The sequence below is a fragment of the Apium graveolens genome, chromosome 4 (genome assembly GCF_009905375.1).
Source record: "Apium graveolens cultivar Ventura chromosome 4, ASM990537v1, whole genome shotgun sequence".
NCBI lineage: Eukaryota > Viridiplantae > Streptophyta > Magnoliopsida > Apiales > Apiaceae > Apium > Apium graveolens.
This window is the reverse complement of record NC_133650.1, coordinates 131,863,299-131,887,655: the sequence shown is the minus strand read 5'-3', so window position 1 is coordinate 131,887,655 and position 24,357 is coordinate 131,863,299. Positions and strand designations below refer to the sequence as shown.

General features: G+C 37.2%; 1 protein-coding gene and 1 non-coding gene across 4 annotated transcripts; both read right to left on the bottom strand.

Annotated features, from left to right (window-relative positions):
* Nucleotides 1–376: 376 nt before the first annotated feature.
* On the bottom strand, nucleotides 377–22,305 carry LOC141719889 (protein PTST, chloroplastic). 3 transcript variants are annotated; one of them, XM_074522250.1, is made up of 9 exons: nucleotides 22,171–22,305; nucleotides 21,230–21,289; nucleotides 20,286–20,556; nucleotides 17,110–17,202; nucleotides 16,016–16,084; nucleotides 13,385–13,490; nucleotides 1,212–1,300; nucleotides 771–883; nucleotides 377–682 (listed from the first exon to the last, which is right to left on the bottom strand). In XM_074522250.1, the coding sequence occupies exons 2-9, from the start codon at nucleotides 21,274–21,276 to the stop codon at nucleotides 580–582; spliced, it is 891 nt and encodes a 296-aa protein (XP_074378351.1). In that variant the 5' UTR covers nucleotides 21,277–21,289; nucleotides 22,171–22,305; the 3' UTR covers nucleotides 377–579. The 3 variants fall into 3 exon arrangements, with proteins under 3 accessions (XP_074378351.1, XP_074378353.1, XP_074378352.1); XM_074522252.1 differs by having other exon boundaries at nucleotides 17,110–17,199; XM_074522251.1 differs by lacking the exon at nucleotides 22,171–22,305 and adding an exon at nucleotides 21,373–22,119.
* LOC141722686 (small nucleolar RNA R71) lies at nucleotides 3,415–3,521 on the bottom strand. Its single transcript, XR_012575692.1, has one exon. It is a non-coding gene; the product is annotated as a small nucleolar RNA R71 (small nucleolar RNA).
* Nucleotides 22,306–24,357: the final 2,052 nt, after the last annotated feature.

The window sequence follows — 24,357 nt, the reverse complement described above, 5'->3', positions numbered from 1 at the left end:
GCGACAAAAAATGCTATTAAGATAAGATTACCAAGAGTAATCAGATGACAGTATGTTTAATCTTTTGTTTGCAGCCAATGACATGGTTTCCGATACTCATGCAGTAAGAGTTATTAAGCACCACTCATTAAATGCTTATGAACTTAATTAGGTATCTGACATCTGAAACAGCTAGCCATAGCTTCCCTCAAAAGATTCTAATTTTATTCCTCAGTACACAGTACGTACCCAGAATATGATTCTTCTATTTTAAGCCTTACAAGACCAGGAGTTTCAATCTCTACCAAAATTATAGATTCTGCTCAATAATGTATCGGCACACTTCAATCGAAACAAGTAATGAGGTCCCTAGGACTCCAATATTCATATAACACCATTAACGGAAGACACTAACTCACTCTATATATATTTAAATAATAAATGAAAATCCCATGTAGGATTGATACAACCTAGTTATGGATACACTACTGATTAATTAGTAGGGCGCATTTAAAGTCTTTTACCCCTGATGAAACACAAAAGGTTATGAATTTTCAAGCATCTCTTGATATGATGGCTCCAGCCTCCAGCAATTGTAAATTATTGTACAATCAACAGGTTGTTTTCTAGTGAACCCACACCCACAGTAGGGAATTCTGGTGATAAGTACCATTCTCCATCCACCAAGAATTTGATTTCATACCTTCATTCCATTACAACAGCGGGATCGACTGGTTAATAGCTTATAAGCATACACTAGTAAAGAGATTCTTGGTTTTAGCAGAAGTTACCTCCCAGGTCTTAGCATCAATGTTGTCTGAAACTTCATGTATGAGCCAGTAAACTCGGGTGACAAGTGCTCTCCTTGACTCCAACCATCAAAACTGCCCATAACTTGAACACTCTGGCACCAAAGAGGATACTTCATTATATTATGTACAAATGTACGAGAAAAGAGCATGGAGCACTCGGATATCCCCATATCTTGTTTATACCATTGAATGGAGTAGTGTAGTTTTTCATGCTCTGTTGAACCAGTAGAAGTTTTGGAGAAAATATGAACACTAGTGTAATAAACAAGATCTATTAAGCAGTTCATCCAGAAAATAGACGGAACAGTTGGAACAAATGCTGAACTGTCAGCACTTTACATCTACATAATTTACATCAACAAAAAACCAAGATTTATAGATAGGTTGCTAAAAGTTTATAAACTGCACTTACTAACTCACCTCTGCCATGCCACTCCAAAACAAATGCACCTCTTTTGATTGTACATCATCCACACCTGTTATTTGTTGCTTCATTTTCTTGTTTACAGCTTTAAAAAATCAAACAGAAAGACAGTCAGCGAGTATCTGATAAGTGGCATTTTATACCACTTAGAACGTCTTATAATGGCTTGATGTCTTGAAATCAAGTATTTTGTGTATTTGATGCGTTTTTCTAGTGTTTGTGCATTTCAGGGTATAACTTGCGTTTGTGGGGAGATTTCATTAGGAATAAGCCTTGGGGAGTGCTTGGCATTGAATGTGGGAAGTTAGGAGCAGAACGCAACAGAAAACGGGAGCAGATTGAAGAATTTTTCAGTGAGCAGCTGGGCGCCCGCTCAACCGGCGCCGCTCAGGAAGCTGGGCGCCCGCTCAGGGGCGTAATTTTTAATACTGATTTTTAGAGTTCTTATTCTGTTGGACTTCTGACTTCTCAGATGGCTGGGTCTTATGGGGCTTCTATATAAGTAGTTTCAGAGACGTTTCACATATGAATCGTGGTATCAATCAAGGAGCACGGAGAGAAGGAAGAAGACCGTTTTAGCACATCGCAACGAATAAGAGGAAGCATACGTTTTCTTGTGATTCTTTTATTCGTTGTATCAGTGGATGCTAGTTTTCTTTACTTTGAACCTTATTATTCTTGTGACGTCCTCTCGTTTTAATAAGTATTTTTATTAGTTTATCTTGTGTGTTATTATCATGTTTTCATATGAACCAATGGTGACGATGAGTTCTATCATGGGCTAATCGCGATCATGGGGTCGTAACGGATTTACTGTGGAATTCTTTAGTTAGTTGTTTAATACCGTAGTGTGTAATGATTGTATGATATCTAGCATAGGTTGCGCTTATTCGTCTTATGTGCGTCGCGAACATATAAGATAGGGTGTTAATCTCTTGTGAAGCAACAGTGGATCTTGAGCTTTAGAACTTGCCATGCTAGCATAGGTTCATATATGTGTATGCATGATTAGTGGGTAACTCTAACCGTTTTACTTGCCCTGTGTAATCATAAGGAATAACTTGTGCTTAAATCGTTATGTTGTCAAATTCTGTAGACATATAGGGTCTCAACATAATTGATGCCTATTCAACTTCTATCTTAATTGTGGATGTTTGGTAGAATAATATTGGTACAACGAAAGTTGGCTTTTATCAGTTTCGTGTTGTTCGATTAATATCATCATCGTTACATGTTAAGGGTAATAACAATAATTATTGAAGGAAGTAATAATGAAGTTATGCTCTCATGTGTGTTTAATATTGTTAATTCAAGTATCAATTAAGTGTTAATTCTCGTAGTTAATTATAGTTAATAATTAGTTATTCAAATCTAAGTGTTATTGTCTTGACATTGAGAAGTAATCATACATTGGTGAGTAAGTGTTAATTAAACATAATTAGTCTGAGTCTCTGTGGGAACGAACTAGAAATTATTCTATATTACTTGCGAACGCGTATATTTGCGTGAATTATTAGCGCGTGTTTTGTGCCTAAGAAGTTTTTGGCGCCGCTGCCGGGGACTCGGTGTATTTGTTTAGTTTATGTACTTAACATCAGTGGTCATTAGGACTCATTAATTAAGACGTGTTACTTATTGTTTCCAGTTGTGTTTCAGGTACTTTAGCGAGCATTTATGCAAACACGTTCTCGTACTCGCAAGAGGACTTTAGATACGGCTGAGGAGACAGACTCAGTTCTTGATATTCCGGAGAAGATAGATTTTGAAGATTCGGATAAAGGGAGTGAGCAGAAAAAACCAATAATCATGGGTGATCGTATAGTTCCGGCAGATCCAGCTCTTATGGACTTTTCTCGGCCTAAAATTGATGACATTCAATCAAGCATCCTTCATCCGGTTATTCAGGCCAACACTTTTGAAATCAAGCCGGGCACTATTCAGATGGTGCAGAATTCTGTTTCTTTCGGAGATGCTGCGACTGAAGACCCCAACATGCACATCAGGAATTTTGTCGAGATCTGTAGTACTTTCAAATATAATGGTGTGACTGATGAGGCTATCAAGCTGAGGCTTTTCCCATTCTCTCTGAGGGATGAAGCTAAGGATTGGTTACATTCTGAACCAGCTGGGTCCATCACTACTTGGCAAGATCTTGCGCAAAAGTTTCTAGTGAAGTTATATCCAATGGCGAAGATTGCAGCTATGAGGAGTGCTCTTACTCAGTTTGCGCAGCAACCAACAGAATCTATGTGCGAAGCTTGGGAGCGCTACAAGGAGATGTTGAGAAAGTGTCCACATCATGGTATGCCTGACTGGATGGTGATCACTGGTTTCTATAATGGTTTGGGGGCCCAATCTCGGTCCATGCTCGATGCAGCAGCTAGAGGCGCCTTGTGGGCCAAAAGCTATACTGAGACTTATAATCTTATTGAAACTATGACTGCAAATGAGCATCAAAACCCAACTTAAAGGATGATGCCTGGGAAGGTAGCAGGTATTCTGGAAGTTTGATGCAGCTATAGCTATTGCAGCGCAGCTCCAAGCGCCGTCTTTGAAGGTCGATTCTTTAGCCACCTATGGAGTCAATCCGATAGCTATGGTATGTGAGCTTTGTGAGGTTCTCATGCTACGGATCAGTGTTCTCTTGTGAATGAATCTGTTCAGTATGTGAACAATTATCAGTGACCGCAGCAGCCTGTGCCAGCTACTTATCATCCTAACAACAGAAATCATCCCAATTTCAGCTGGAGAAATAATCAGAATGCTATTCAACAATCATATCAGCAAGGCGTAAGTAAATAGTTTAATCCACCTTGATTCCAGCAACCACAGCATTACGCTCAAAGGCAATCATATCCTCAACAAGGAGGTGCTGCTCCACCTTCTAGTGTTGATTTCGAGGAGCTCAAGCTGTTGTGCAAAAGTCAGGCTGTTTCTATCAAGACCTTGGAAAATCAAATTGGTCAAATAGCCAATGCAGTGCTCAACCGTCAACCTGGCACACTTCCCAACGATACTGAAGTGCCAGGCAGGAAGGAAGCTAAAGAGCAAGTCAAAGCTATTACCTTAAGGACTGGAAAAGTTGCTGATGCTAACAAAGCGAAAGATGGAGAAGCTGAAGTTGTTGATGAAGAAGAGAAGCAAAAGGAGAAAGCGGCGGAACCAAGGAAGACTACTATTGAACACACTCTGCCTAAGGGTAATACAGGGGAGAAACAACTCTATCCTCCACCACCTTTCCCTAAGAGATTGCAACAACAAAAGCTGGATAAGCAGTTCGGTAAGTTTCTGGAGATGTTCAAGAAACTTCACATTAACATACCTTTCGCTGAGGCTCTGGAGCAAATGCCTAGTTATGCAAAATTCATGAAGAGTATTCTTTCAAGGAAGGTGAAACTGGATGACCTTGAGACCGTTGCTTTAACGGAAGAGTGCAGTGTTGTGCTGCAACAAAAACTACCTCCAAAGCTTAAAGATCCAGGTAGCTTCACCATTCCTTGCACCATTGGCAAGTTGTCTTTTGACAAATGCCTGTGCGATTTGGGAGCAAGCATCAATCTAATGTCATTGTCTATCTTCAAAAAGTTGAATTTGCCTGATCCAAAACCCACCTATATGTCTCTACAATTGGCTGATCGTTCTATTATATACCCACGAGGCATAGTGGAAGATGTGTTAGTAAAGGTGGATAAGCTCTTCTTCCCTGCAGACTTTGTCATTTTGGATTTCGAGGAAGATAAGAAGATTCTCATAATCTTGGGAAGACCTTTCTTGGCTACAGGTCGTACCTTGATAGATGTGCATAAAGGTGAACTTACTATGAGGGTGCGGGATCAGGATGTGACATTCAATGTATTCAAGGCGATGAAATTCCCTACAGAAGACGAGGAGTGCTTAAAGGTGGATTTGATTGATTTTGCGGTAACTTCAGAACTTGATCATATGCTAATGTCTGACGCTTTAGGGAAAGCCTTAATGGGGGAGTTTGATAGTGACGATGAGGATGGCAATGAGCAACTACAATATCTAAATGCTTCTCCTTGGAGGCGAAAGCTAGACATGCCATTTGAATCTCTTGGTACTTTTGATCTCAAGAATGCTGAATGAAAGCTCAAACCATCTATTTAGGAAGCACCTACTTTGGAGCTTAAACCATTGCCTGAACACTTGAGGTATGCTTTTTTAGGTGATGCATCTACTTTACCTGTTATTATTGCATCTGACCTTTCAGGTAGTGAGGAGGACAAGCTCTTGAGGATCTTGAGAGAATTCAAATCGGCTATCGGATGGACTATAACAGATATCAAAGGGATCAGCCCTTCGTACTGCGTGCATAAAATTCTGCTAGAGGAGGGTAGTAAGCTGACTGTTGAGCAACAGCGACGACTTAATCCTATCATGAAAGAAGTGGTGAAGAAAAAAATTCTGAAGTGGCTGGATGCACGAATTAGATATCCTATTTCTGACAGTTTTTGGGTGAGCCCCGTGCAATGTGTACCTAAGAAAGGAGGTATAATTGTGGTAGCAAATGAGAAGAACGAGCTCATCCCCACTCGAACAGTCACAGGATGGAGGGTTTGCATGGATTACAGAAAGTTGAACAAAGCCACAAGGAAGGATCACTTCCCTCTTCAATTTATTAATTAGATGGTTGACAGGTTGGCTGGTCATGAGTATTATTGTCTTCTGGATGGCTATTCGGGGTATAATCAGATTTGCATTGCACCAGAAGATCAAGAAAAGACTACCTTCACTGGTCCATTCGGCACGTTTGCTTTTCGCAGAGTATCGTTTGGCTTATGTGGTGCACCAGCCACTTTTCAGAGATGTATGATGGCTATATTCTCTAATATGATTGGAAACAATGTCGAAGTGTTCATGGACGACTTCTCCGTCTTTGGAAATTCGTATGATGAATGTTTGAATAATCTTCGTTCGGTGCTCAAAAGGTGTGTGGAAACTAATTTGGTGCTCAATTGGAAAAAATGTCACTTTATGGTGCGTGAAGGCATTATTCTTGGGCATAAGGTCTCTAGCAAGGGTCTTGAGGTGGACAAAGCCAAGGTAGGAGTCATTGAAAATCTTCCACCACCTATTTTTGTGAAAGGAATCCGTAGTTTTCTTGGTCATGCGGGTTTTTATTGGCGTTTCATCAAGGACTTCTCGAAGATATCTAAGCCATTGTGCAACTTGCTCGAGAAAGATGTGCCTTTCAAATTTGATGATGAATGCTTGGCGGCATTCGAGACTCTCAAGAAGATTTTGATAACTGCACCAGTTATTACGGCACCTGATTGGAAAGAACCTTTTGAGATGATGTGTGATGCGAGTGATTATGCAGTAGGAGCAGTTCTTGGGCAGCGCAAGAATAATCTTTTTCATGTTATCTACTATGCTAGTAAGACTCTAAATGGAGCTCAAATGAACTACACCACTACTGAGAATGAGCTCTTGGCTATTGTCTTTGGTTTTGAAAAATTTCGATCTTATCTGTTTGGGACCAAGGTGACAGTATTCACTGATCATGTTGTCATTCGCTATCTAGTCTCAAAGAAGGATTCGAAGCCTAAACTTATTCGTTGGGTGCTCTTGCTACAGGAATTTGAGTTTGGAATCAAAGATCGAAAAGGTACTGAGAATCAAGTAGCTGACCATCTCTCTAGATTGGAGAATCCCGATTCTACTTCACATGATACGACATTGATCAACGAATCTTTTCCGGATGAGCAGTTGTTCGCAGTTCAGGAGGAAGAACCATGGTTCGCCGATATTGTGAACTATTTTGTCAGCAATATAATGCCTCCTAATATGAATGCAGTTCAAAAGAAGAAGTTTCTGCATGAGGTGAAGTGGTACATGACAGCTGACCAGATCATCAGGAGATGTATCCCATTCTGTGAGACGGAGGGGATATTTCGAGACTGCCATTCCACAGTTTATGGTGGACATTATGGTGGTGAAAAGACAGCAGCTCGTATTCTGCAAGCAGGTTTTTTCTGGCCTACTTTGTTTAAGGATGCACATCAGTTCGTTTTAAGGTGTGATCGTTGTCAAAGAGTGGGGAATCTTACGAGGAAGGATGAGATGCCCTTAAATGTGATGCTTGAAGTCGAGGTCTTTGATGTTTGGGGAATCGATTTAATGGGACCATTTGTCTCGTCCTGCAATAATCAGTACATCTTGCTGGTAGTCGATTATCTTTCAAAATGGGTAGAAGTCAAGGCTCTACCGACGAATGATGCAAAGGTAGTGTTGAATTTTCTTCGTAAGCAGATTTTCACAAGGTTTGGAATGCCACAAGTAATCATAAGTGATGAAGGGTCGCGTTTCTGCAATCGTAAGTTCACTTCTATGATGCAACGCTACAATGTGAATCATCGTGTTGCTACTGCCTATCATCCGCAAACGAATGGTCAAGTTGAAGTGTCTAATAGAGAGATCAAGCGCATTCTAGAGAAAGTTGTTTGTCCGTCAAGGAAGGATTGGTCTTTAAAGCTCGATGAAGCTGTTTGGGCTTATAGAACAGCATACAAGACTCCACTTGGGATGTCCCCGTTTCAACATGTTTTTGGTAAGTGATGTCATTTACTTGCGGAGCTTGAGCATAAGGCTTATTAGGCGTTGAAGAAGTTGAACCTTGATCTAGATGCAGCTGGGAAGAAGCGAATGCTTCAGTTAAATGAACTTGATGAATTTCGACTTTAAGCGTATGAGAACAACAAAATGTACAAGGAAAAAGTGATAAGGTGGCACGACAGGAAGCTATCTCTTAAGTCATTCGTGCCGGGACAACAAGTTCTTTTATTCAACTCTCGTCTCCGACTTTTTCCTGGAAAGTTGAAATCAAGGTGGTCTGGACCTTTTATTGTCAAAACTGTGTTTCCACATGGAGCGGTGGAGATTTTTGAGAATGATCCGGGCCAAGCATTCAAGGTTAATGGTCAGCGATTGAAACATTACTATGGGGACACGACAACCCGGGAAGTGGTTAGTGTCGTTTTATTGTCAACTTGATCGGAGTACTCTACGTCAAGCTAATGACGTAAAAGAAGCGCTTCTTGGGAGGCAACCCAAGATTTGTGACTATAGGAACCCTTAGAAGTTAGTAACCTATCCAAAACCACAAAAAAATCAGAAAAATTTGGGCAAGAAAAAAAATTTCCAGAGACCCTCTGGGCGCCCGCGCAGCTTTGCTGGGCAGCCGCTCAGGATGTTGGGCGCCCGCGCAGCTTTGCTGAGCGGCCGCTCAGGACCCGACTTTTAGAAAAAAAAATTGTCTTCTAAAAAATCCAAAAAAATTAGAAAAACACAAAATCAAAATATAAACCCTCAACCCACGATTTCTTTTCCACTACCCACGTTTTATCTCCCTCAAACCCCACTCCTATTCAAAGTTTAACCATAGTTCCTAGCCTATATATACACACAACTCCTCCATATACACTCCCATATACTTTCAACTTCAAAATTCTATCCTACACTCAAAACACAACTCTTAAACACTTTTTCTCAATTCAATGGCACCTAAAAGATCCCGAACTATTGATAGCAGCAGCACCGTTCCTACTGCTGATTCTTCAAGGGGAACTGCTGCGAGATCTCGTTTGTTTGATAGGGCTGCTGAGGAGGAGTATACTAGGCTTCTGGCTAAGCCGATTTTGAAGGAGAGGGGATTCTTAATTTTCGGGGAGGGATGGTGAGTTGTTGTCGATGATTGCTGAAAAGGGGTGGATTTCTTTTGTGAGTCGCCGGAGGCGGTTCCGATGAGCGTGGTTCGCGAGTTTTATGCGAACGCAAAGGCTAAAAAGAATGGGTTTACTGTTGTTCGTGGGCTTACTGTGGATTATCATCCGGAGGCGATTCGCCGTGTGATTGGACAGCGACAGCGGAAGCCCACGGAGGAGAATTGGAATGAGAAAACCCCCGAGGACTTTGATTTGGATTTGATTTGTGCTACTCTCTGTCAGCCGGGCACGGTGTGGAGGTTCAAGACTGGATCTAACGAGTATCGTTTTTCTCCGGCGATTGCGATGAATAGGTATGCCCGTGCATGGAATGCCTTTATTTGTGCTAATATTTTGCCTACTTCACATGCACATGAGGTTACAGTCGAGAGAGCAAGGTTGTTATGGGGGATCTTGAATGAGGAGTATTTTGTGGACCTTGGTGAGTTTATCTACCAAGGGATTTTGAATTTTTTGAGGGGAGCAAAGCACATGAACATCCCTTATGCATCTACTGTCACGAAGCTGTGCAGAGCAGTGGGAGTCCATTGGCCTTCTTACGAGCAGCTGCAGATGTCGGCCGCTCCTATTGACTCAGCGACTCTGAATGCGATGCAGGAGTGGACGGGTGGAGAGCCCGAGGAGCATGGGTTGGGTTATCGTCTTCTAGGAGGACGTCCAGCAGCTGGCGCTACCATGGCTAGGCCCAGTCAGGGTCGTGATGAGGCAGGCTCTTCTAGAGCTCAGGAAGGTGCTGGGATGGCTGATGCCCAGCATAGGAGGCTGTCAAGGAGGATGGATGCGATTTATGAGTCACAGAGTAGGTTTGCTCAGGAGCTCACCCTTGCGCTTGGACTGCTTTCAGAGGCCTTGGAGCTGACATCCAGTGGCCCGTTTTTGGTGAGGACTCTGCTTATCCGCCTCCTGATACTCCACCCTCTGAGGGTGATGATGATGATTTCTCCGAGTAGGTATACCCTGTGTTCCTTTCTATTACCTTCACTGGGGACAGTGAAGATTTTAAGTTTGGGAGTGGTAGTTAAGGAATATTTTTGTGTGTGTGTCATGTAGTTGCATATTCATGATAGTTTAGTTCATATAATTGCATATTTTAGCCATATATAGTTTTTTTATTTTATTTTATAGCTTTATTTATCATGTCATTTAGCTCATGCATATACCATGATCCCTTTTGCGTTGCTTTACCGATTGATTTGTGATATTGACGCAAGTGTAGTGATAACGTTAGAGTGATGATTGAGTCTTGTAGGTTAACATGCATGCTAGAAACACTTGTAATTTCACTAAGTCTTAGAGTATGCTTAAGGACTAGATGGTTGTCATGGTTTAATGGTTTTTGAGGTTAATCTATTGATTATGCTTAGAATTTATAATATGCTCTTAATGATAAAAGGCATGAAAAGAAAAAAAAATGGAGTAAAAATTGGAATTCATTGCTAATTGTGGTTAGGCGTCAAATGGCTAGTAGTCGGCTCGTATTTTTATGCGAGTAATCTAGGGTTGAGCAAGATGGAGCGAAACGCACTTGCTCAGAAAAAAGAAAATAAAAAATAAAAAGATAAAAAAAAATAGAAAAAAAAATTAGAAAAAAAAGGTAAAAAGAGTTAATGCTTAATTGATCACGAGTGGGCTCTTTGGTATTCGAGTTATTAAGTTATTAGGGGACTTTGTGCCTAGTGACCTAAGGCTTTTATAGTCTGGGATCCACTAACCTAACGCTTGCTAAATGGATGTCATTGCATAAGTCTTTTGTGGACCTCACTCATTGCACGGTCAAATAAGCATTTGTTGTTGTATCGAATAAAAGCATGATTCCGTAATAAGCTCCAGTAATCTTGAAGTGTTATAAGTCATTTTGTGCCTAAGATTTATTCTTCGTATAATCATGTGATTGCCTTGAGGATAGTCGAGTTATGATAATTGATCTAGTTTTGAAGCATATCTGTTAAGCATCCGCACACACCACGTTTCTAGTTGTATGTTAGTGTGCATGATTTGATTGATCTTTATCCGCCTAATTGCATTTGTTGAGGTGTCATGAGTTGGTTGGTTTAGTCATTGTAAGGGGGATCGCTGCATTTCATGTAGATTGCATTCATGCATGTTTTTGTTTTGTTTTTGAGTCTGTGACGCTTGAGGACAAGCATCGATTTAAGTTTGGGGGTGTGATAAGTGGCATTTTATACCACTTAGAACGTCTTATAATGGCTTGAATTGATGTCTTGAAATCAAGTATTTTGTTTATTTGATGTGTTTTTCTAGTGTTTGTGCATTTCAGGGTATAACTTGCGTTTGTGGGGAGATTTCATTAGGAATAAGCCTAGGGGAGTGCTTGGCATTGGATGTGGGAAGTTAGGAGCAGAACGCGGCAGAAAACGGGAGCAGATTGAAGAATTTTCCAGTAAGCAGCTAGGCGCCCGCTCAGCCTAGCTGGGCGGCCGCTCAGGAAGCTGGGCGCCCGCTCCGGATTGCTGGGCGGCCGCTCAGGGGCGTAATTTTTAATACTGATTTTTAGAGTTCTTATTCTGTTGGACTTCTGACTTCTGAGATGGCTGGGTCTTGTGGGGCTTCTATATAAGTAGTTTCAGAGACATTTCACATATGAATCGTGGTATCAATCAAGGAGCAAGGACAGAAGGAAGAACACCGTTTTAGCACATCGCAACGAAGAAGTGGAAGCATACGTTTTCTTGTGATTCTTTTATTCGTTGTATCAGTGGATGCTAGTTTTCTTTACTTTGAACCTTATTACTCTTGTGACGTACTCTGGTTTTAATAAGTATTTTTATTAGTTTATCTTGTGTGTTATTATCATGTTTTCATATGAACCCATGGTGACGATGAGTTCTATCATGGGCTAATCGTGATCATGGGTTTGTAACGGATTTACTATGGAATTCTTTAGTTAGTTGTTTAATACCTTAGTGTGTGATGTTGTATGATATCTAGCATAGGTTGCGCTTATTCGTCTTATGTGCGTCGCGAACATATAAGATAGAGTGTTAATCTCTTGTGAAGCGACAGTGGATCTTGAGGTTTAGAACTTGTCATGCTAGCATAGGTTCATGTATGTGTATACATGATTAGTGGGTAACTCTAACCGTTTTACTTGCCCTGTGTAATCATAAGGAATAACTTGTGATTAAATCGTTATGTTGTCAAATTCTGTAGACATATAGGGTCTCAACATAATTCATGCATATTCAACTTATATCTTAATTTTGGATGTTTGGTAGAATAATATTGGTACAACGAAAGTTGGCTTTTATCAGTTTCGTGTTTGATTAATATCATCATCGTTACATGTTAAGGGTAATAACAATAATTATTGAAGGAAGTAGTAATGAAGTTATGCTCTCATGTGTGTTTAATATTGTTAATTCAAGTATCAATTAAGTGTTAATTCTCGTAGTTAATTATAGTTAATAATTAGTTAATCAAATCTAAGTGTTATTGTCTTGACATTGAGAAATAATCATAAATTGGTTAGTAAGTGTTAATTGAACATAATTAGTCTGAGTCTCTGTGGAACGAACTAGAAATTACTCTATATTACTTGCGAACGCGTATACTTACGTGAATTATTAGTGCGTGTTTTGTGCCTATCAGTATCATTTCCATCTAAAAGTTGCATATAAACTTTTAATCACAACAATTGATGTTCCAAGTAACATGATAAAAACATTCACAGATGCTGCCTGCCTGAAACCTAATATCTAAATATGCCTTACTAATTAGAGGCTAAAAACCTCTAGTTAAAGAGGGAAAATCAATAGTTGAATAAGAGCAGGCAACAAGATTAATGTGACACATCTTATCAAACAAAAAAAGGTTTAGGCGATTTATAAGTCACATCAGAGGCAAACAAAACCACAAGTGCATTGAAATCGAAGTATGCACCCTCAGACCTTACTAGCTTCTCGTCCAACAAATTAAATAAATAAAAGATCATATTATAAATTATAGAAATTCAACTAGCAAATCACCTTATCAAAATATAAAATAAGGAGAATTACATGGGCAGCTAAAGAACAGAACTATCTTCCATTATGACCAAGGAAAAAAGAAAATGCATTATAATTCTATATTATTAACTTTACAGATAGCAACTACATAGTCTATTGTTGTCGTACAATCTTTAGTACACTTCAATATATTCAATACTCCTTATAATTTATGACCAACGGCGAAATTAAGCACACTCGGCTGAAGAAATAAGCTAGACTCTACCACTGTAGCATATTAGATACCGTTATCTCATAGTAACAAGAGGTTTAGGTTTCGAATCTCATTAGAGGAAGAAAAGGGAAAGAACTTTGAAAGCTTACCTTATTATGAAAATAAAGGCCTAGAGTCAGCCACAAAGGTTCGAACAAGCAAATAAACAAAAATCTAGCAATTTTAAAAAGCATAAGTTATTGTACCTCGTAACTGTAAGACTAGGTGAGACTGAATGTATTTTCCGTTAATCTTTCTTGAACCTTGTGGAATGGGAGATTTGGAAATTTCTTCGGCCAATGGCACTAATGTCTGCATCAATGAAAACCAATTATATCTCATTTATAAAATAATATATTTCAGAATTTTAACTAAAACTAGTACACTTTAACTACTTGATACTTGATAGTAAATATGAACAAATTTCTTCTAGCATGTGGGTTTGGAAAAGAGAAATCAAGTTCAGTACAATCCACATATATGGTAGAATTGTCGAACATGCATGTGTCCACGTGTGTATTCAGTAAAATAAGTTTCTTTAAACACTTGGACACATTTGAGCAAATTCGCTTTAAAGAACATAGTATGTTGATGTCGTTTCATGTAAAAATGTCAGAAAACTATGCATAACAAAATTTATATCAAATCTTGCTATCAAATTTGTAGCTAAGCATTGTCCAAGGTTCTTGCTAGTTACAATTCTGAACTGGTTGTTGGAAAATGGAAAGTCTGAGGCATGTTTTAGATATGTTCTTGATGTAATTTCCTAATTGTTGGAGGTTATTCCTTATAACGAGGACTTAAACTTTCATGATTAGATCGAAGTCATTTTCTTAGTCTAATCCATATAGAAATTGAGTTGAAGTTTGTAACTTGAAAATGTTAGTGTTGATAAGGTAAAGAGAGTTTGAGTACTTTATTTAGTACCATGTGCAAGTGCAGTGTACAACTACTAAGGCAGTGTACAACTACTAAGGCATGTGGGTGTGCATGGTGTAATTGTGTGCCGTCTTGACACGACACGACACGAGTCAAGTACGCGAGGCGACCTAGGCGATGAATTTTACTGCTTGTTTAATTAAACTAATTACTGACTTAGTATATGGGAATATTAGTATTTGTTGATCAGGATTTACAAACTCTGATATGCACTGATTTGAATAAATCCTGATGCCTGGATCATGATTTGCTGAGTATATTGTTTTATTATAAATATTGAGTCTGAGTAACAGGGAATATCCGTATATGTTGATCAAGATTTACAAACTCTGAGATGGCTGGAATAAATACTGATTTGAATAAATCCTAACGTCTGGATTTGGAGTTGATATGAATATTGAGTCTGTGTAACTGGGAATATACGTATTTGTTGATCAGGATTTACAAACTCTGATATTGCTGGAATAAATACTGATTTGGATGAATCCTAACGCCTGGATCAGGAGATGCCGAGTATATTGTATATTGTTTTAATATGAATATTGAGTCCGTGTAAAAGGGAATATCAGTATTTGTTGATCAAGATTTACAAACTCGGATATGGCTGGAATAAATACTGATTTGAATAAATCCCGACGCCTGGATCAGGATTTGCTGAGGTTGAATAAATCCTGATGCCTGGATCATGATTTGCTGTTGATAAATATTGATGGGCTGAGCGATCTGTATCAGGATTTGACAAACACTGATACTGACTTTTACGTTTCCGATTCTGAGATATATTCTATTAAATGGATATTAAGTCAGAATATTTATTTTAATTAATGAATATTTTCAGTTACGTTTTGTTATGTGTTATATACAGAACTGAACGTTTCAGAAATATATACTCACATCACAGACTTGTGAAAACCCTAGATGCTTTTTCTCTCTTTTTCTCCACCACATTATACATATCTTTGCATAGGTATTCTGGGCGAACTGAGGTACAGGTCGTTGTTGAGCATTACGTGACTGTCAACGGAGTGTTCTATGTTGTTTTATTCTGAAAGTGATATTGCCGCAGCCCAACACGGCGTAAGTGGGGAAATAATCTCTTCAAGAACAGTCTAATGCTAGGCGACTCAGCTATTATTGGTTCTTTCATATTTGTTAAAACTTTTGTTAGAGCTAAGTCTTCTTTCCTCTCTTTTTCAATTCAGTTACTGACTATATCTTGATGTTTTGCCTTCGTGTAATCCTGATGCCCTTGTTGCGCGTAGTGTTAGTTATTACCCAACACTGGTTGTTCTGTTCTACATCTATTCTTCATTACTATAGCCCTCCTTCACGATTCGAGAAGACTTGTTAGGCTGCATTTGGTTTGCTTCAATGGTATGGGATGAACTCTAAATAAAAATTAATGATCAATTCTATATTTCACTAAGGATTCACTAAAGAGTCTTTTGGAGATGCTTTTACACTTACATATATTATTATCTCTTAATGACCACCTATCATTTTCTTCACTGTGACACTCTCGTCTCCTTTCATGACCTTCACTTTCATTCAACTCAAACTTCTGCTCCTTCCAAACCAAATAAGCACAATATTTATGGTTGGTGCATGTAAAAACCCTTTAAGTTAATTAGCAGAAGAAAATTACATTAAGTTTCATCAATCAAAGATTATGTGGTCATGACCTAAATGTACAAGTAACCTAAAAATAAAGTACAAATCCTGGGAAGTATGTTTTAGCATGTTAAAGATTCCAAGATAATTTCTAAAACCATTGGGACTTGGAGAAACTGGGCGGGGATAGGACATATTCTGTGGGAATATTTATCATAGAGGTTATATGTATATATGTTGTAATAATAGATACATAAATATAGAATTAATCTCAGACAGTATCAAACCTGAATTTCATAGTCCAATGCAGCAAGATCCCTTTTGAAGTTTACCAATTCATTGTCCTTTTCTTGCAACTGTATGTAACAAGATGAGACTTTAGCACCTGCTTTGAATTTTTCATAAGTGAAACAGGATTAGGAACCCTTCTTTGCCTACTCCTAGTTTTTTTGGCATTCCATTATCAGATGCCAGTTCTTCTTTTTATTATTTAGTATATATATTTCATACCATACATGTTCTGTAAGTAGAACCCAATATTTGGGTACTTCTGCAATCAAATAAAAAAATTACTTAAATAAAAAGGATAACTTTGCAAACTTGGATTTGCCTCTAGGCGACTGCATTCAATTTTTTAAAAAAGGGAAAAAGAAGGAATGGGTCAGAGTGACCATATTTAAGGTCAGTTACTTGATTGCAGATACACATATCGAGATTCCGTGATGGACCGAAGAACGTTGACACCAAAAAATCTGCAACCTTGCAAACTTTAGGATCATAATTTAAGACACTGTAATCTCTGCATATATATTGCATACTTTTGTTGTTTTTCGGTAATGGTCAATTACAGAAATATAAATACTCACACATCCTACCTCCACTAAAGTTCTATCCCTGACCCTGTAATTACCAAGAGGGAGGGGTATCTGCTAGGCTACAATCTGAGGGATTGGTATCCTGGTTCGTTGACTGCAATATATAATTGATGAGGACATTGAACTATCCATTTGGCTGAGAGCCCTTACAATCTGGAATATTCCCCTTTCAGGCTGTATCTACCTCTTCCCTGACATACAAAGCTTGTCTAGATGTGTTGTTTCTGTTTTCCCCAGAATTAGAGCAAACATGAAGAAGTGAACATATTTACTTGATAGAATTAAAACATATTTACTTGTTAGTATTGGCCAAATTGATTCTAGGAAGGAAATGTAGGTGTTTGGAATGGGAGGGGAACGAGGGTCGTGGAGACTGATTGGACACATGGACATATTAAGTTAAACTAGTTCATCAGATTCTTTTGTGGTTCAAAAAATGTATAAATATTAAAATACAAACAAATCTCTTTAAATTCAAGGATACTATACTAGTTGGTATTGCATACCTGTCGCTTCAAAAAACGATTATTTCGATTGGCTTCACTTAGCTTAGAGATAAGCTTTGCTCTCTCCGAATCAGCCATCAATGATTTTAACTGCTAGGATCTGGAATTATTAGCTCAAAACTAAGAAAAAAATGCAAACCATCCATTAGCCAGATAAAGACTTAATAAAATAAAAAAGAACGACATGTCCAGAGAATGAAGCAAGAACATCAATGATTCGGAACCCGGCCAATGACAAAAACATTCTTTTCTACTCATAATTGAGATTTATTTACATATGTAATGGTAATATTTGATGTACATTATTAATCTGAGCATTAATTGGCAGGACCATATCATAAGGATTTTTTCTTTTTAAGATTTTGTCTAGGAAGTTTGCAAATTGATATTTACAAAGTTTCCAGGCGACCCAAGTCTCCTTTATCCTTAAAAACACATCTAATCATTACATATAGGATAAACTTGTAATTTGATAAATTTTGAAAAAGATGTTCCCTCTCATTATTAATCTTCAATTAGCAACTATGAACTTTTCTTTTTACTGCTGTAAAGAAGTCTTTATAATTGATCTACACAATATTTTTAACGTCTTGACTTACTATCTTTATTAATTTTAGTTCTTTCAATCTAGATCTTGCATCAGTAACTCCCTACACCTGTAGATCTTTTCCACGCTCAATGACGTTTGGTATACCACATAAGAGGGTATAATAGAAGCCCGACTATAGCACAACGTTTTAATGGCTAATATAATCAACTACCAGTTCCTTATGTGACATACAGCAGGAATTAGCTATTGAAGTTTTCTATGAATAAATTTCAGGTATTCGGAGGTTGGCCCTATATTGCACCAATTTTATTTTTTATTTTTTAAATTTGTAGGTTCAAAATGCTACTTGAAGCCGAGTTTATGGGCTAAAGCGGTAGATGAAGTAGTTTTTTAGGGAAAACACTACTTTATGTGGTGTTTTGCCCATAATTTTTGTATTATTTCTAAAACCCAAATAGGGAATTATTGAACACTAAATTAATAAAAAAATGTTTAAATTTAGGGTCTACGTTTAAATTAGGGTTAAGCTCTACGGTTTACCAAAATTAGTTTGAAGATAAAATTGACTTCATAAAATAATTTATAATAAATAAAAAAATGCCAAGATTAAAAACTAAAATAAGAGTTTAGGAAGAAGTTGAATGTAAATAGTATAGATTTGTGATAATTTATAAATTTGGAAGAGTTTAACTTTGAATATTAGAGTTTAGAAAGAAGTTGAGTGTAAGTTGTATAGCTTCTAATTGCATTATAATAAATAGAGTTTGTAATTTTGTGTGATGCATAATGAATTAATCTTTAATAAATTAATCCATATTTGTTATATTACTTTTCGTGCTACCAAACATTTTAGGAAGGTGTTAACCAACCAAATTATATCCGCTTGTTAAACTTCTTATATGCTCTGATCGGTTGAAAAGGACATTTTTAGTGAATTCATAATTTTGAACTACTTGCCTACTTGGGCATTTATATATAATTTTCATTCCATTCTCCATCCAATACACACAAATCTAAAGTAGAGGTCAATGCCACCAATTCAAATGCTCACACCTTAACCAACCTTATAAAAGGAAAATTACCCCTCATTTTCCATACGCTCCTCTATTCCATCCTTCTTTTTCACCTTAAGGTTTCCTTAACATATTTTCAATCCATTTTTTCCAACCTAATAGAAAGTGTTATAAATATAGTGTGTATATGTATGCATGCATACTTTCAAATGTAGTCATCCCTTTCAGTTAGAGATGGCCAAACGAGTGGGACGGAAGGGCAGGAACCGACTCGCCTCAGCTTGCCAAAAAAACTGCTGAAATCGGCTCGAACCGGGCCGGGTCCGAACCGGCACAAACCGTTACAAATAACGAGGCGTTTACGAGTTCTCGTTTTTGGAACCAGAACGGGCCCGCCAGCTCGCCAACCCACCAGCTCGCATAGAACCAGCACGGACTGTCTCGTTTGGCACGTGGTGACTCGCCAGCTCAGCAACAACGGTCGACATGCAGCGGTCTGCAAGCCTGCAACAGCGACGGAAACCTGCTGCACCGGCAACTGCAAGCAACGTCTCCCACCTCCCTTCAAGTCTCCAATGGTCGACTGTCTGCCAATAAATAGTCTCTCACTCTCGACTCTCTCTCTACTCTCACTCTCTCGCTTTTCCAATCTCTAATATCTCTTTTCAAATCTCACTCTCCTCTCGCATTCTCACTCACTCGTCTTTACTGTCTCTATTTTTTTTTTAATAGTCACTCACTCTCTCCTTAGTCTCTTAACTAAAAATTCCGGCGGTGAAAGGTAAAGAAAATGGAAGAAGTGGCACACTACCATCTTAAAGTTCAAGCTAGCAACCTCGGTGCCACCACCTCGATTTATGGAACCCGGTACTTAAATCGTTTTTAATTTCATTTTTATTGCATTTTTAATTTTGTTTACTGTTTAAAAATATTCGGTATTTATAAAAACATTTCTTTTTCATGTTTTTAAAAATATTTTTTTAAAAAAAAATATTCGTTACTTATAGAAACATTCGCTTTTATGTTTTTTAAAATATTCCTTTTACCTTTAAAAAATTCGATTTAATCGTTTTATATTTCAATTTTGCAAGTAGTTCTAGTACGAGACATTAACACACATTTGGACTTATTTTTCGAGAGAAGCACTGGAAGATCAAAATCGATTTAAAACTTTTTGTTTGCTTTTATTCAAAATGGTCGACAACAAGCCCCTTTTATTCAGACAATGGGGACCGGTACAATTGACCAACACTTGAAAAATCATCATGGAAAAAATTTGTATATAAACCGCAAACCCACCAACCCCGCGTTCCGTATACGAGCTGAAAAATGTCGGATTCGGCACAACCCGGCACAGCTGGCCTACTCACGGCTACCACTACCGCTCATTTGGCCGGGTCTACTTTCAGTCATGTGGCTTGACTTGTCTCTTATGCCTAAGAAGACTAGTAATTTTGCACTTTTTACCTTTAATAACTTTAAAGGCGGGAGAAAGATGATATGATACACATGGGTGTTATAGCTCTGGATTTAAGGTTGGCGTAGAGAAAGCAAAGCATAATCAGTTTCATTTCTTCTAAGAAACTTGTAACGAAGGCTAACATTGTACTCACCTCAGCACGTCTTAGTGGTTGTGAAAGAACCTCTTCCATATCAAACTCGTCAACATGCATCGGATTTGAACTATTTGCAGCTTGTGGAGATGAATATTCCTCTTCCGGAATAGACTGTGTGCAGCATGTTTGCCAAGAGATATGGTGAATAGACTGTCTTCCTTTGGAATACTGGTATTTATAACACATATATTTAAGTCTATCGATGTATCCATGATCCAGCTTTCGCAATGGCCATAAAATCCATGGTACACGTTTTTTAGAACAATGACTGCATGAAGTGAAATAGAAAATAATAAAAACCACATTGATGACATAAAGCTTATAATTTATATTTCCTACTGAAGATTAAGATCATATTGCCTCTTAAAGAAGATTTATATCACATTGCCTCCAGTAATATGTATAGAATAATTATTAATAAGAGAATTATTTTTTCCTGTGTATACAGAGCTCAAAGTAGAAATTTAGTACAGATTTTTTGTTTGGAAGCCAACATAATTCTATAACTCCAGATACATCCTCTCTCTTTTTGCTTAAATCTTCATGATCTCTCTACTCATAAAGAGTCTGATGACTATTTATATTGTACACGAGTCAACTGAACCCATAATATGCATGGAGAACCCCAAGCACTCAAGGAAACAGATTCATACCATAATTCAACAGTTTCTCCACAAAAAAATTTAACATGCAAAGTCGATGTAATTATTTAAAATGAAATTTTACAGGCAGAGGAAATTAGTAATAGAGTATAAGTGTCCTATACGATAAAGAACAAAATATTAACCACCGAAATTAGAGTGCAGAAGGAAATTGTGCTTCTTTAAGATACTGAATAAAGTACACCATTTAAAACACAATCTATCGATAAATTCATGAAACATATACACTATAGATGACATAATTCTTTGGATTTATGCACTCCAAAAGTTAAAAATTACCTTGACAAAAATATAATTTTTGCCGGAGGAACTGTATGACAATCCATGATATATGTTTTACTGCCAAACAAAGAATATTTCTACGTCAGATTCCAAATAATAAAATGACTGACACATATCTTAATAAAAAAGTTCCAGAGTACCTATATAGCAGCAGATAGGAAACATTAAATAACCAAAAACCAAATGACTGATGCACAGGCAAATTGAACTACAACCCAAGAAACAACAGTCGTGAAATAGAAGGCTCGAGCAAAAACAGTTCTTCGCAAGGTTCGCAGTTCGCACTGCAATCATATTCAATTGCATACTATATATAGTAATTATGTGTTCTATATTAATTTAACATAGAGAAAAGAGCTTCACAGGAGGCATTAGGTATTTATAGTGAAAGGTAAATTGGCAAAAAAAGGCAACCCCTCCCCCAATTTAAGACTAGACAATGCGTTAATTTACATAAAACTCTAGCAGTATGTTTGTTTTACAAAGAAGTCATCCTAAAGCATTCTGCTAATAAATGAATAATTAATTTCTTCAAAGTTATAACAAAACTGTTCCCAGTCTGGCAATTCGAACTCGATTCTGCAACAGAGTATTGAAGTCGAGACTATAACACTACAAAAGACTCCAAAGCATTTACTTCTTAAAATAATATGGGAACCCGTAAAAGATAGCAATTTCAACTAAATTCAGACTGAAGAATGCCACCAAGACCCAAGGTAATATTATCTTTACAAGATTTCTTTATAAAAATAAAACTTTTCTAGAGGACTAAATTGCTCAAACAAATTCATGTATTTCAAACAGACAATTAACCAAACAACAAACATAAACATCTCCAAGTAAATCTACAAACAATGTTAATCAATAAAACCTACTAAACAGAGAGAAACAGATAAAACTCAGAATATGTATATGCATAATATACTATCAACACTTACTACCACAGAGCAGATGGTTCTTGCAGAGCTAGTTGTGGTTGAGCCAACACTAGTGCTTTTCACCCAGTTTGAGTCACATACTGCCACGTGGAACACAAATCACTAGATATCGTTGGACTGAATTTTGGACCCCATGTAGCCCATTTGATGAGCTTGGGGCTACACTTAAGCCCACAATGAAATAGCCCATGCACATTATTATTAGTCTGTCCATCTTTTTTTTTTTTTACTAAATTACCTTCTTTTAAGTATTATATAGTAAAGTTGACCATATTTTGACCGATAATTAAGATAAATTTATCTATTACTTTTATAAATTGAAAAATACATTTTAAAGAGAATAAAATATATTTTCTAATGATATAAGTTTTGACATTTATTTAATTATATATTGAGTATAATTTACAGTCAAAATTCAAATAAATTAAGTGTTGACTAGTCAAAACATGACACATCTATAAGATGGAGGGAGTACTGCAATTTATAACTTCAGATCGTATGTATATTGCCCCAATATATAAAATAAAACTATGAAAAATGAGTGTTTGTTCAGGCGTTTCACAATAATTTATTTTATCTATTGTTTGAAACTAGCTAATAGATTATTCATGAATTTAGCTTAAACATTTGGAACAACTCATGTATGATATTATAATAACCGGAATGCGGTATAATTTGTAGTTTGGTTATTTCCTCAATTTAGTTATTCTTTTCCATCTTAACCGTCGGATCTTCTTCGACAAATAATCAAAGCCGTTAAATCCAAATACTAAAAAATTACACTACACAAGTTCTCAGGTTCGAATCCCGTCAACAACAATATTTATATTATTATTTATAAAGATACATATTGTTAGGTCACACACACAGTAGAAGGGGGTTGAATACAGTGTATAGCACAATCAAATCGAATTCAAAGAACACAAGTAACATAAAACATGTTAGGTCACACACACTGTAGAAGGGGGTTGAATACAGTGTATAGCACAATCAAATCGAATTCTAATAACACAAGTAACAGAAAAACAGACTTTATTCAAATCAATAAACTCTGTTACAATGCGGATGTGTCCTCTCTCAGTGACGAACAAATATCACGAGAGCTGCTAGGGTTACAATGAATAATATTCTCGATAATGATAACACTTATAGTGTAAACCCTTTGTCTGTGTTTATATACTACACAGTTACAAGATAATCGCTAATTGATATGGAATATAATTCTGCTTCCTAAAATATATCAATCAGATATCTTTTCTTCCAAGTATTCTATTCTTCATAGAATTCCTTCTTCATGCATATCTCTTCTTACGTTTGTCTCGATCTTCTCTTACTTTAATCAGCCGTCTTCCTTATCTGAACGTTTCCTTTAAGTCCTGATTCTATTCTTCATAGAATTCCTTCTTCATGCATATCTCTTCTTACGTTTGTCTCGATCTTCTCTTCCTTTAATCAGTCGTCTTCCTTATCTGAACGTTTCCTTTAAGTCCTGATATTATCTTCTGATAAATATCTCCTGAACCTTAAGTACCGATGACTTAAGTTCTGATTTCAGTATAAGTGTTGATTTCAGTTAAGTACTGATTTGTCATGTTTAAGTAAGATCTGAAAACTAAACATAAATCATATTAGTCATGACATTATCAAATATATCTAACAATCTCCCCCGACTTGTAAATTAGCATAATATACAAGTTTAACAGATATTTGATGATGTCAAAAATATTAAGTACAAATGCATGAGAATTTGACTAGATAACTACAACTTACAGTCCTTAAAGCTTTACCAACTTTAACTTCTGATAACAACTTCAGTCTGTATAGATATCAGAATTTGAGTAGTTGTAGATCTTGACTTGGCTTCACTTTCTGATCTCTCTGATGTCAGGAGTTGTTCTGAGATAGTTCTTTAACAAACATCTCTCAGCATATCTGAGATCATTAATTCTAGCTTTCCTCGTGTCCTGATCCAGTCTGATCAAATATGCCTTGTCAGACTCAAGATTGAATTATACAGCCTTATAACCCAGAAAGGTAGTTATAATCTTAGCAGAGTTAGGCTTCATCTCAACAATATCACCCTTGTGATCTCTGTACTTTGGAAGATATGTGCTGTCAGACTTTACAGAATAAAGCCTTTTCTGTCTCTGAATTTGAGTCTTCAAATAGTTTGCAGCACTTTCTGTT